The 12,809-nt window shown below is 37.6% G+C and overlaps 1 protein-coding gene across 2 annotated transcripts in view; it reads right to left on the bottom strand.

Annotated features, from left to right (window-relative positions):
- Positions 1 to 12,809, bottom strand: part of LOC127650911 (cyclin-dependent kinase 12-like) — a 35,082-nt gene that overhangs the window by 4,838 nt on the left and 17,435 nt on the right. The window contains exons 5-12 of one of the 2 annotated variants that reach the window (XR_007971481.1): positions 12,454 to 12,624; positions 10,247 to 10,436; positions 8,971 to 9,027; positions 8,696 to 8,797; positions 8,413 to 8,607; positions 7,566 to 7,697; positions 4,089 to 4,294; positions 1,648 to 2,173 (exon numbers count right to left, since the gene is read on the bottom strand). Coding sequence is in view for 1 of the 2 variants with exons in the window: in XM_052136564.1 (XP_051992524.1) it covers positions 1,751 to 2,173; positions 4,089 to 4,294; positions 7,566 to 7,697; positions 8,413 to 8,607; positions 8,696 to 8,797; positions 8,971 to 9,027; positions 10,247 to 10,436; positions 12,454 to 12,624 (1,476 nt within the window). In the remaining variant the exon portion in view is untranslated. The remainder of the gene's footprint in view (positions 1 to 1,647; positions 2,174 to 4,088; positions 4,295 to 7,565; positions 7,698 to 8,412; positions 8,608 to 8,695; positions 8,798 to 8,970; positions 9,028 to 10,246; positions 10,437 to 12,453; positions 12,625 to 12,809) is intronic. The other variant, XM_052136564.1, reaches the window with a different exon arrangement.

Below are 12,809 nucleotides of genomic sequence, written 5' to 3'. Positions count from 1 at the left end.
GTTTATTCAATCCGAAGTGTTTGTCCGAACCCGACCAATAATCATATTCGACAAGATAGTTTATAGATATGTTCCGGGTTTCTCAAGGGAGTGTACACAATTTCCGAAATTTGGCGGCTTTAAACACGGCAACAATCTGCCTCCGAGAACAATAAAGCAAAAACATGACATTTCATAAAAATTAATTTCACATTCATTTAAAATAAACTTGTTCAACCTTTCTCAAAGAAAACAGGAAAGGATGAGGACAACATTTTTTTGAAGATGTGCATACAGAGTCTACAGAATAGCTATAATTTATTTGACACTCATCTCACATATAAGGCCTTTATTACAGTGTGCATTCACAGATTAAAACCCAAAGACTCTGTTTAGTGAAGAAAGAACAATGAGAGACCAAGACTGAAGACAGACAGTGTGAATGAGTGAGACTGAACATGAGCTGATGGCTCCATTTCACAGGACAAACGTGTTGGATGTATAAGTTGAAGGGAACTGATATATCGTGCACAGATGATGGGGTAAATTTCACAAAACTGGTCTGGGATATTTCTGACCATATTCCATCCCACAAATTCAAATGAAAGAGAAAAAAGGAATTATGATTTACAAATAGAAAATAAATCCTATTTTCGGAACCATTAAGATTTTGTGCATTGTTACATAATTTTCATGGCAAAGTATATTTATTTTACTGTAATAGGCCTATTTGTTTTTGTTTTTTAGATATTACTGCGCATACGTTTTCTGTTTTTGTCACATTTTAATTATCCTCATTAATATAATATATTTTACAATATTACAGAAAAATAAAATAACTTTTTTATACATTCAAATCAGTATCAAAGCAATATATCAAAAACTACAATAAAGCATAAATACTTCACAATTTAAGTAATAATCGAAAATATTTGTTTTCATTGCAATAATGAGAATGTCATTATGCAACAAAAAAAATAGGGGGTCTTTTTTATCCAATCTATTTATATAAAGGAAATTAGGACACATTTTCTTTGCACAAAAGATAAATACTTATTTCTTTTTTGATTTAGGGGATGAAATACCCAAACATGTTATTAACAGGTTTCATGAGATTCCCCCCAACTGTTCCTGTTCAAGACCAGTAATGACATCTAGCAAACCCGTCATCCAGATGTTGTCTTCTCTGTTAGATTAGTCTGTGTACTTCAATAGACACAAAAGTAGAGATGTGCAAAAAAAAGCAGCTTTTTATTTCAGTACTGTTAAATCTGGGTTCAAAGGACTAACAGAAGTTAGCGTCAACACTGTAATCATCTTGCCGCCCTTGTTGAGGTGTACACTATGCCATATCGTTATTTGTCAGTGAGCATTTTGTTTGCACACAAACTCTGCTGGACATTAACGCAGCGTATGAATGAGATGAAGACAGAGCGGACTGGGATTATTTCCGGATGAAAATAAAAGAAATGCTTCAGGGCTGTAAAATTCTGTGAAAGATGACGTCATGAAAGCAGAAAAAAATTCAAATAAACATGACAATTTATTTCTCTTTTTGTTAGCCTGCAGTCTTTCAACTAATTAAACGTTTCCCCTTTATAAGACTTCAGGAAAACAACAACAACAAAATAAGAGACACACATCTCTGCAAGAAAAACATATAATTGCCTTGATGTCAGAGGGTCGCACATTACCAGCAGACCAGTAAGGAACCACATCTTTTTAGCTGCAACCAATCACAGTATTCAACTACTCAGACTTCAACACTTGCCCTCGCGATCGCCGCCTATGACAGAAGCCGAGCCCCCTCGTGCCATGCCCTCTTCTGACCGGACTCCGTTGCTTTCGTCCGCTCGCTCCACCCCCTGCGTCGGGGCCTTTATCAGCTGTTGCAACAGGAGCGCCAGCAGGCCGGTCTGGTCTTCCTGGGGAACTTCTGAAGGCTGTGGGTTGCTAGAGGACTGGATTAAGGTGGAGAGTTGACTAAGCAGTTCTAGAGGCTGTGCGTGTTCTGGTTCAGGGGTGGAGGGGGCGGCGGGCGTTTCGGAGAGCAGCGATGTGGAGGCTTCAGAAGAGGAGCTGCGGAGATGCTCGGCCATCTGTGAGATGCTTAGATTGTCTGTTCGGCCCTGAAGGAGGTTTAGTAACACCGCCATCTCGGTCTGGTTCAACTGCTCCGCAGCGGCTCCCAGACCTGTGCATGTAATACGCAGCACACAGACACAAAGTTAACAATTACAAGAACACACAAAAGTGTGTGAAACTACACAAGATCACGACAGTAGGCAGATGCAGTGACAGTAGGCAAACACACAAATACATAACAGATAACAGCGTTTAAGTAGTGAGTAAATATGACAGTTCATAAATTCCAAATGGGATTGTGACTCAAGATGTCAGGGAAGCCTTTTTCCAACCTTGTGCGGTTTCTGGCTATGTGTAGCATTTGGCCCATCTGCATATCTTTCTGAATAGTTCAGTGGCTCAGCGGTTAAGGCTCAAGGTTCAAGCCCCAGCACTGCCAAGATACCACTCTTGGGCCCTTGACCCTATCTGCATCAGGGGTGCCGTTTCATGGCTGACCCTGTGCCCTGACCCCAGCTTAGTTGGGATATGTGAAAAACAACTGTGTTTCATTGACTCTGTACCTGTACTCTGCACAATGACAATAAAGTTGAATCATAATAATGAAAATTATCTTAGCATTTACTCACCCTTTTCTTCTTCAGAACACAAATTAAGATTTTTAGAAGAATATCTCAGCTCTGTTGGTCCATACAATTTAAGTGAATGGTGACCATACATTTGTAGCTCCAAAAATCACAAAGGAAACATGAAAGTAATCCATAAAACACCAATCCATATCTTCAGAAGCGATAGAATAAGTGTGGGTGAGAAACAGAATATTTAAGTAATTTTTACTCTAAATCTCCACTTTTACTTCTGAAAGTCACATGTGGTGCCTGTTTAGTTTCACTTTCACATCTGAAAGTGAAAGTGGAAAATTAGAGTCAAAAAATTACTTAAATATTCTGTTTCACAACCACACCTATTATATCGCTTCAGAAGATATAGATTTAACCATTGGTGTCTTATGGATTACGTTCATGTTTCCTTTGTGATTTTTGGAGCTACAAATGTCTGATCACCATTCACTTGCATTGTATGGACCAACAGAGCTGGGATAATCTTCTAAAAACCTTTGTGTTCTGCTGAAGAAAGAAAGTCACACACATCTGGGATGGCATGAGGGTGAGTAAATGATGAGAATTTCCATTTTTGGGTGAGGTAACCTATTTCCCCAGAAATTATCTGCTCAAGTAGTTTTAAAAAGTTCCCTGATAGCTTCAGTCTGATTTAACAGTTTCTATGACACATTTAAGTAGTGTTTTTTGAGAACGCCACAAAGATTGTTATTGAGTTCATTTACATGTACACCAGAAAGCGGGTCAAGACAAAAAAAAAGCAGCGTTTCTCATTTACATACACAGTTACCCACTGTACACGTGCCGCTTCATAGCAAAGGAGATACAACAATTTCACTGTGACGCTGGAGTAAACAACGAACATGGCGTCTGAGGAAGACTTCACTATATTTTGTTCTCCATTGCTTCTCTTCATTTCCAACAGTCCCACAGTTGCTGCTGTGTTTGTTTCCTTAACTTCCCAGCAGTGCCTTGCGTGACATTGTGCTGGGATACTGGGGTTACCCTCTTTGGTCATACTCCAGGATTCCCTTGCAGCAATTGAGTGCATATTTGAATGTGAGGGACTGTTGTCGATATTTCAAATTGGTGTGGTCTAGCTGTTCAGTAGCACAAAAAGCCCAATCTTTAACATCTGAATTGTAGGGAGACATCACAGAAGACTTCCTGACAGCAGTATGTATGGGGCTGGTAGTTACAATCTACAGGTTTAATATATGAACTGTTAAATAAGCCTTTAATATGCAGACATATCAACATGCCTCTAGAAAAGTTAAGACCAGGGGTGCTTAATCCTGCTCCTGAATATCTACCTACCGATATAGTTTAGTTGCAGCCCTGCTCTACCTCACCGGACTAATTTTTATGAGCACATCTGGTTTAGACTGGTCATTCATGCCCCACCTTCAAGCTCACTGGCTGTGATGTTTTTCGGTGCCGGATGGGCAGATGAGGGTGGTGGTGGTGGATTTGGGGGTGGGCGGCTGTTCTCTCCTCCTGGTTCCTTTCGGGAAACTTTGGCAACGGGAAGATCCTCAGACACGCCGCTTTGCCTCTGTCGCCGACGCTTCTTACTCCAGAGCTCATGACAGTCCTGCCAATGAGGCAAACTACAGAGAGAAATCATATAATTAGATTGGATGATGGAATAGTGAGCAGTCAAAACTAATTGTATATAGAGAATCTTTAAACTCAATGTTCAGTTGTACACATCTGATTTCTAATATTATCTGGGCTAGCCGATATAATATTAAAAAAATAATATTTTTTGTAAATATTGTTTGGAATTGTAATGATTCAATATTGACATTATAATTCAATATTAATGCGTTTGTCAAATAAAATTAAGCACTTTTAAGCTGATTCAGAACAGAGGTACCATCACTTTGATTAAACAGCCACTGAAACATTTTATTCAAAATATAAAAAGACGAAAAACAAATCCATGCTGTATTAAATCAACTGTATTCCTTCAGTTTGATTAACATTTTAAAAATAGCATGTACAAAAGATTCACACAATCATGTCCCTACCCATATTCCTACCATTGGAGCAACTCAAGCTTGAAATACCACCTGTTTTCAGCAGGGGGCAGTAAGCAAAACCATACTATAGGCTTGCTTGATTCTAGCAACGGCACAAGATGAGAACGTATTCTTGCGTTCAAAGTCAAAACACTTCTGGACGGAGCGCAATTTAAAATGCTGGGATTTCGAAAAGTGTTTTTCTAAGTTGCAAAATACTTTTATTTTGACACAATTACCTAAAAACGCAGTTTATGATGTAACAGAACCGAAGTGAGGTGCTTCAAAAGTGTCCCCTTTTGACACGTGGGTACACTGATGCATCTTTAGAAAAGCATTTTATTATAAATAAATCTCAGAGATACTGATTAATTATTTGCAAAATGGATTGCTGTGGACTGTAGAATAGCATTCTGAGATGATATTCTTCTCACCACAATTGTACAGAGCGGTTATCTGAGTTACCGTAGACTTTGACAGTTCAAACCAGTCTGGCCATTCTCTGTTGAGTATTTCTGTAACTGCTGATCTCCTGGGATTTTCACACACAACAGTCTCTAAACTTTACTCAGAATGGTGCCAAAAACAAAAAACATCCAGTGAGCGGCAGTTCTGTGGATGGAAATGTCTTGTTGATGAGAGAGGTCAACAGAGAATGGCCAGACTGGTTTGGAATGACAAAGTCTACAGTAACTCAGATAACCACTCTGTACAATTGTGATGAGAAGAATATCATCTTATAACACTATTCTGAGATTAAGTTGGCTCTGTTTTGGTGGCATGAGGGGGATCTACATAATATTAGGCAGGTGGTTTTAATGTTGTGGCTGATCGGTGTACATACACTGGTGGCCAAAAGTTTGGAATAATGTTCAGATTTTCAGAATTCTTCCCACACAAACATGAAACATATGTCTAAAGCAAGCTTAAGATTTCTACTTTTAAATAAAACTATTCCAATTTAAAACAAATATTCTCCTGCAATGTAATCTGTATGAAACAAAGCGCTGTACAGTTTTTACCGGTTCATCTAATTATAGATAATGTGATCCCACCCACCAGCAGAGCGCGCCATTCATACGCTAATGTGCCGAGACGATCAAGGCAAATTACTTTACTGCACGTTTGTAATGATACACAGGCGATGAAACTCCTGGATAGGAAGGAAGGAGGATACAATTTCGGACGAGAAAATCATTTAGTTTTCATTAGTTGGCATGCTATTTTATATAAACATGTAAATATTTTACTAGTGGGACTGTTTCCAGGCTTGCCAGCCAGGATTCAGAGAATTGACATTTGAAATATATCCTAATAAGCAAGTTTTAGTTACATTTAAATGCTGTTTTGGCTAAAGCAGGTATTTCAATTGAATGCTGTATGATATAAAAATAATAGGAATGTTTAGATTATATTTTAACTAGCATTTATAATGCGTCATTATCATCAACAAAGCTTGTGCTTGCAAATATGTGTTCAGGTGTGAGTAAAATGCACTTTAAATATGCCCATATTAGAAAATCAGCATCTTATAATGATTTCTGAAGGATCATGTGACACTGAAGACTGCAGTAATGATGCTGAAAATTCAGCTTTGATCACAAATTGCATTTTACAATATATTCAAATAGAAAACGGTTCTTTTAAATTTTAAAAATAGTTCAAAATATCAATGTTTTTACTGTATTTGAGTCTTGGTGAGCAGAAGAGACTTCTTTTAAATGGTAGTGTAGGTCTAAAATTAAGTCTTTATGTAAAGAAAATGTATAGTCAATTACTTCTTTTAACTTAAAACTTGATTTGGATCATTAAGTCTCCTCACATTCATTCTCTATCCCTCATTGATAGGCCCAGGGGAGGGTCTTTGTGTCCTCAGGTGTGAATCACATCAATATTCATGATCATTCACGCCTCCTCGCATATGAACTTTCAACTTTCACTAAAAGTCTCTCACAAAAGTTACATTAGTATATTGTTTTGTATGAATGAGTGATCAGGATGGGTTTCACATCATTTTGTAGCAAAAACTCTCAGCTACAAGATCCAGTTCTCAAAAGTCTTGTGGACAAATGTTTAGTATGTGTTATATGACCTTATCTTAAGTGACTTAACATTTGTGTTTTTTCAAAAACCATGCATAAACGTTATTTTCTCAAAAATACAAACATGTACACACATGTTGCTCACATATTAGTATAGCCCAGTTTGTGCTGAATACAGTGTTATCAGACTTTAGCCATTAATATGTTTTTAAGCAACTGAAAAAAGCACAAATGACAAGGCATGTCAAAACTTCTCCAGGGCCCAAAAAACCCTCAGACCCCAGAGGGTTGAGACATGCCAGTCTATTGCATACTGTGGCAACTCAAAACAAACAAAGACAATGTTAAGCTTCATTTAACGAACCAAATAGCTTTCAGCGGTGTTTGATATAATGGCAAGTGACTTTCTAGTACCAAATTAGCATGATTACTCAAGGATAAGGCGTTGGAGCGATGACTGCTGGAAATGGGGTCTGTCTAGATTTGATCAAAATATCTTTTCAAATAGTGATGGTGCTGTTTTTTACATCAGTGATGTCCTGACTATACTTTGTGATCAGTTGGATGCCACTTTGGTGAATTAAAAGTACCAATTTCCTTCCGAAACAGAAAAATCTGTGCATTATTCCAAACTTTTAGCCGCCAGTGTTCACACACTATATGTATTTATACTGTATACAGTGTTATTATTATTTTAACAACATTGAAAATAAATTTGGTGATTTGGCTTTGACCAGTATATAAATATATATATATAAAAACAAATATATTAACCTATATACATATACAAATATTTGTTTGTGTGCTGCACTGACTCTGGTGGTGTCATGTTGCTGGGATCCACGTCACTCAAAAACGGACTCGCCAGGGCCTGCTCAGCTGTGCAGCGTTTCGACGGGTCTAACGTCAACATGTGGTCCAGCAGGTCAAGAGCAGCAGTGGGCAAACTGCAGCAAAGTAATTTTCATTATAAAGAAAAAAAGATACCATATTTTCAAGAAATAAAATCACACCTGAATATAAGTCACACCTGGTCAAAATTGTGTTACTGATCAAAAACAAAAGAACAATAGACAAATCACATCTCTATATAAGTCACACTGCCAGATGCCTCCGTCTCCATGACTTTTTTCTCAATTTTCTCCGCAATTTGGTATGCCCAATTCCCAGTGCGATCTAAGTTCTTGTGGTGGCATAGTGATTCTCCATCCACACATCTTATCACGTGCCTTGTTGAGCGAGTTTCCGCGGAGACATGGCGCGGAGGATTCACGCTATTCTCCACGGTATCCCACACAACTCACCACGCACCCCACCGAGAGTGAGAACCACATTATAGTGACCACAAGGAGGTTACCCCATGTGACTCTACCCTCCCTAGCAACCGGGCCAATTTGTTTGCTTAGGAGACCTGGCTGGAGTCACTCAGCACACCCTGGATTCAAACTCATGACTCCAGGGTTGGTTCAGTCTCTTTGACTGATTTTTTCATCTGTTTTGGTGTTTTGGTGTGCAGTGTTTGGCCGGCCGACATCAATTACGTACAAATTATGAAAATAAATAAGTCGAGGAATCTTTCAGATGATTTCAGATGTAATGAATTCATAATTAAATGTTTTTGATTTTCCATTTGTCAGTGAATGAAAGTATTCTGAAACTTACAAGGCGAATTCCTCTCTTAAGCGTCGTCTGTACTGTTTCTTGGGTCGCATAGTATTAAAGTATGGCAGCTTAATCACATCTGGCCAAGCAGCAGGACATGGACTACCACACAACCGACTGATCAGCTCAAGCTGTAGAAGTTCTTGGTTGGCTTGGAAAATTGGTTTCTTAGTGAAGAGCTCTCCTAAAATGCACCTTTACAAAACAACAAAAACAACATTATAACATGAACAGCAGGTGTAGTAAGTGGAGTGAGGAGATGAAGAAACAGACAGTCTCTTACCCACAGCTCCAGACATCAATAGCAGGCGAGTATCTCTCCTCCCCCAGTAGCAGCTCAGGTGGGCGGTACCACAGTGTGATCACCTTATTAGTGTATGGCCGGCTGGGAAAGACCGGTCATAAAAATAATACAATTATTGTTAAGTCATTGACAAGTTCAGATGAATTGTAAGGCTAATCTCTGTTTACTCTAGTTTGAATTACTGCTTACGATCAAATCACAGAAATCTGGCCTGCAGTAAGACCTATAATTGAATCCTTAACAGGAACACTTACCTTTCCTCTGAGTTATAGAGACGAGCCAAACCAAAATCTGCTAGCTTGATCTGACCACTGGAGAAAAAAAAAAACTATGTGAGAGAGGTGATTAAAAAAAAAAATGCAGGCCACAAACTAAAAAAAAAAGTTTCAGGAAAAACAATTGTGGTGGTAGAAATTAAGGCTGGGTATTGATTCAGATTTCCTGATTCGATTTCATTTACAAGCTCTCGCATTTGGATTCATTTCCGATTTCCAATGGATATCAATTCAAATGGGTTTATTTCCAATGTCTATTTTGCTTACATGTGAAATAAATTCTCTCTCAGCTAATGATGTTCATTATAAAGGGACCTTTTAACCCTTTTAGGTATAATTCGAACATTTTCCTTTCACATTTATTTTTCATCAATTTGAAAAATTTTCACATTGTGTATTCCATCAATAAATGTCTTGAAATAGCATGTATTATGTTTTATAAATATATATATATATATATTTTTACATGTTGACTTTTCACCTGCATAATTTATACAATTTACAAGTATTTACACTGATATGAAGAGCACAAGCTAAATCGGTACTGTCTCTTTAAGACTACCGTTTTCAGCCAGAGTGACAGAGTAAAATATTAATCTTGAGATTTAAGGATCAATATCGAGATAGTTCAAACAGAGATTGCGATGTATTGGAAAATTGCTATTTTTAACCAGTCCTTGAAGAAGTGTCTGAAATCACTCACACCATCTTTAAAATACCAGTATTCATATGAATGATTTATCGCTGATATGTTTTTGCAATGAAAAATAAATGATTTCCAACTTCAGTTGAAAAAGATTCCAAACACTGTTTAGCAAGTCGTTGTATAGCATGAGATGTTAGGCAAGTGTTATCATCATTAATACATAGTTTTTGAGAATTCCTCATCATCTGGAGTTTAAGAGGCTGATATCAACAAGGGCTGCATCTCCCAAACACATTATAAGCCCAAGTAGATTGTAGAAACCATTGGCACCAATGGTCTCAACGATCAATTTAAGCTTTCAATGCTTCTGTGAACCGCAGCCCATACTGGTTTTTGGCCAAATTGAGATTATCGGCCTAGCAGCGTTGATCACCCGATCAATGGATCTGGTAGTTCCTCCAAATGCCAGCTCCAAATCTACCAACAACCATGCCATTAGTATTATGTATATGTCTGCTATCAGCCTCCCTTGCTCTTTAGATATTGGCATAAAGACCATTAAAAAGAAAAACCCACAACCAACTACTGTTCAAGAGCACAGGTTTGTACCTGTTGTTTAGCAGGATATTAGAGCACTTGATGTCTCTGTGTAGGAAGTTCTTCTTGTGGCAATAATCTAATCCTTCCATGAGCTGCCTCATGAAGCTTTGCACATGCTCATGCGAGAAAGATACCAGTCCAGATTCCAGCAGCCCCATCAGGTCATGATCCATGTACTCAAATACCAGATAAAATGCACCTAAACCCACAAATACACAAACATACATGCTCAATAGTTTCTATGCATTCAATTTTCATCGTTATAAACAAAGCAGTGTAATAAATCAGCTAAATGTACACTGCCAATAGTCAGGTTAATGGCTTTGAAACATCGAGTGTTGTGTTTTACACAAACAAAAATGACATTGACATTTTAGGGAAGCCTGGTGAGACGCTGATGTTTCAAATGATTGCCTATGCCTGATAAAAACAGTGCAAGCTCATAATTATATTAGGTTTAAAAGGATACCTCACCCAAAAATGGAAATTCTCATCATTTACTCACCCTCATGCCATCCCAGATGTGTATGACTTACTTTCTTCAGCAGAAAAAAAACAACGATTTTTAGAAGAATATCTCAGCTCTGTTGGTCCATACAATGCAAGTTAATGGAGATCAGACCTCTGTTGCTCCAATAATCATATAAAGGAAACATGAAAGCAATACTTAAGACTCCAGTGGTTAACCCTATATCATCAGAAGCGATAGAATAGATGTGGGTGAGCAACATACAAATATAAATCATTTTTTTACTCAATCTCCACTTTCACTTTACATCTGAAAGTCACATGTGGTGCCTGTTTAGTTTCATTTTCACATCTGAAAGTTAAAGTGGAGATTTAGAGTAACAAAGGGACTTAAATATTCTGTCTCATCCACACCTATTATATCGCTTCTGAAGATATAGATTTAACCATTGGAGTCTTATGGATTACTTCGGTTTCCTTTGTGATTATTGGAACAACAAAGGTCTGATCACATGCACTTGCACTATATGGACCTACAGTGCTGAGATATTCACCTAAAAATCTTTGTGTTCAGCAGATGAAAATCATACACATCTGGGATGGCATGAGGGTGAGTAAAGTATGATTGAATTTTAATTTTTGGGTGAACCATCCCTTTAACTTGATTTATCATTTAACTACAAAATGTTACAAATGATAAGAAATGGAAAGACAGAAGACTAAAACCTCTTCAGCCATGAATAGATGCACAATATGGTACTGCCATGAGTGCCTTCTTGCATTTATCAAACAGATTAGGGCTGGGCGATACATCTAATATCCACGATATAATTGCGACAATATAAAATTCAACAATACCATGAATATTGTGATGATTTTAATGAGCATATTGTTTGGCCATTAAGTTTCATCGTGCATCAGCAGACTTATTTCACGATCCTTCAGGGCCATATAAATCAAAACAACATCAAAATGGCGATATGATCAGCCACAACATTAAAACGGATCTCCTGAGATCTCTATTATTTACCCCGAATGGTGCCAAAAACTAAAAAACATCCAGTGAGCAGCAGTTCTGCGGATGGAAACGATTGTTCCTCTGATTTAAAAAAGCGTATGCAATATCAGAGCAAACACATAATTAATGAGATATATATTGAATATAGTAAATTTGCAGAATACTATCGGAATATAATTTCTTAAGCCATATCGCCCAGCCCTATACCAAATAATAAAATCATTAAGGACACAAACGTTCCTTAAAATGGGTTTTATTTTGTTTTTTTTAAGGAAAATCATTAAATGCCATCCTTCTGCTAGACTAGGTAGTTCCTGACAGTAAACAGAGCATTGCTATGTTCAACAAGAACAACTGTTGGCTCTGCACAGTGATGCACATAGAGCGGTTCAGCAGTGACGTCAATTTGAAGGTGAACCCAGAGGTCTAATTCGCCATGGGTTTCTACAGGATTTTCCCCATAGGGTTTTATAACTTAAAATAAGATCTGTGGTTAAAATGACTTGACGATACGTGGATGTTTTGTTCTACAACATACACCTTAAAGTGAATTTTGAAGCCGTACTGAATTGCATATTTTTTCATTTTAATTTAATTTTATTTTTTTTATCACACGGCAGCTTCAAAATTAATGTTTGAGGTATGAAAGTGTGTAATATATGTTGTAGAACAAAATGTAAAGTAAATGTATAAAATAAAATAATGTACTTTCATGTGCATTCAAACAGACCTCTGTCCTTTTTGAAGTCAAGGGCATCTTGTTTATCTGTGACAATTTCTTTCATGTTGACAACACTGCGATGGTTGAGCTGCCTCAGGATCTTGATCTCTCTGATGGCAGTGATGGGGAAACCCTCCTTTTCATTGTCCAGTCGCACCTTCTTCAACGCCACCAGCTCACCTTTAGAAACCAAAACTCTTTACATCAGTCAACACTGCATAACAGAATCTGTCAATTGATTTAGACGGTCATCGAGTAGTCCCATAGTGCTTGCTTTTAGCCATGCAAAAACGTATTGATTCCCATATTGAAATTGTTACACTAAGCACAAGAGTAAACGCTCTACACAGCTTTAATACTTTGAT

Source organism: Xyrauchen texanus, chromosome 10 (assembly GCF_025860055.1).
Source record: "Xyrauchen texanus isolate HMW12.3.18 chromosome 10, RBS_HiC_50CHRs, whole genome shotgun sequence".
Taxonomy (NCBI): Eukaryota; Metazoa; Chordata; class Actinopteri; order Cypriniformes; family Catostomidae; genus Xyrauchen; species Xyrauchen texanus.
This window is presented reverse-complemented; position numbering and strand designations above follow the sequence as displayed.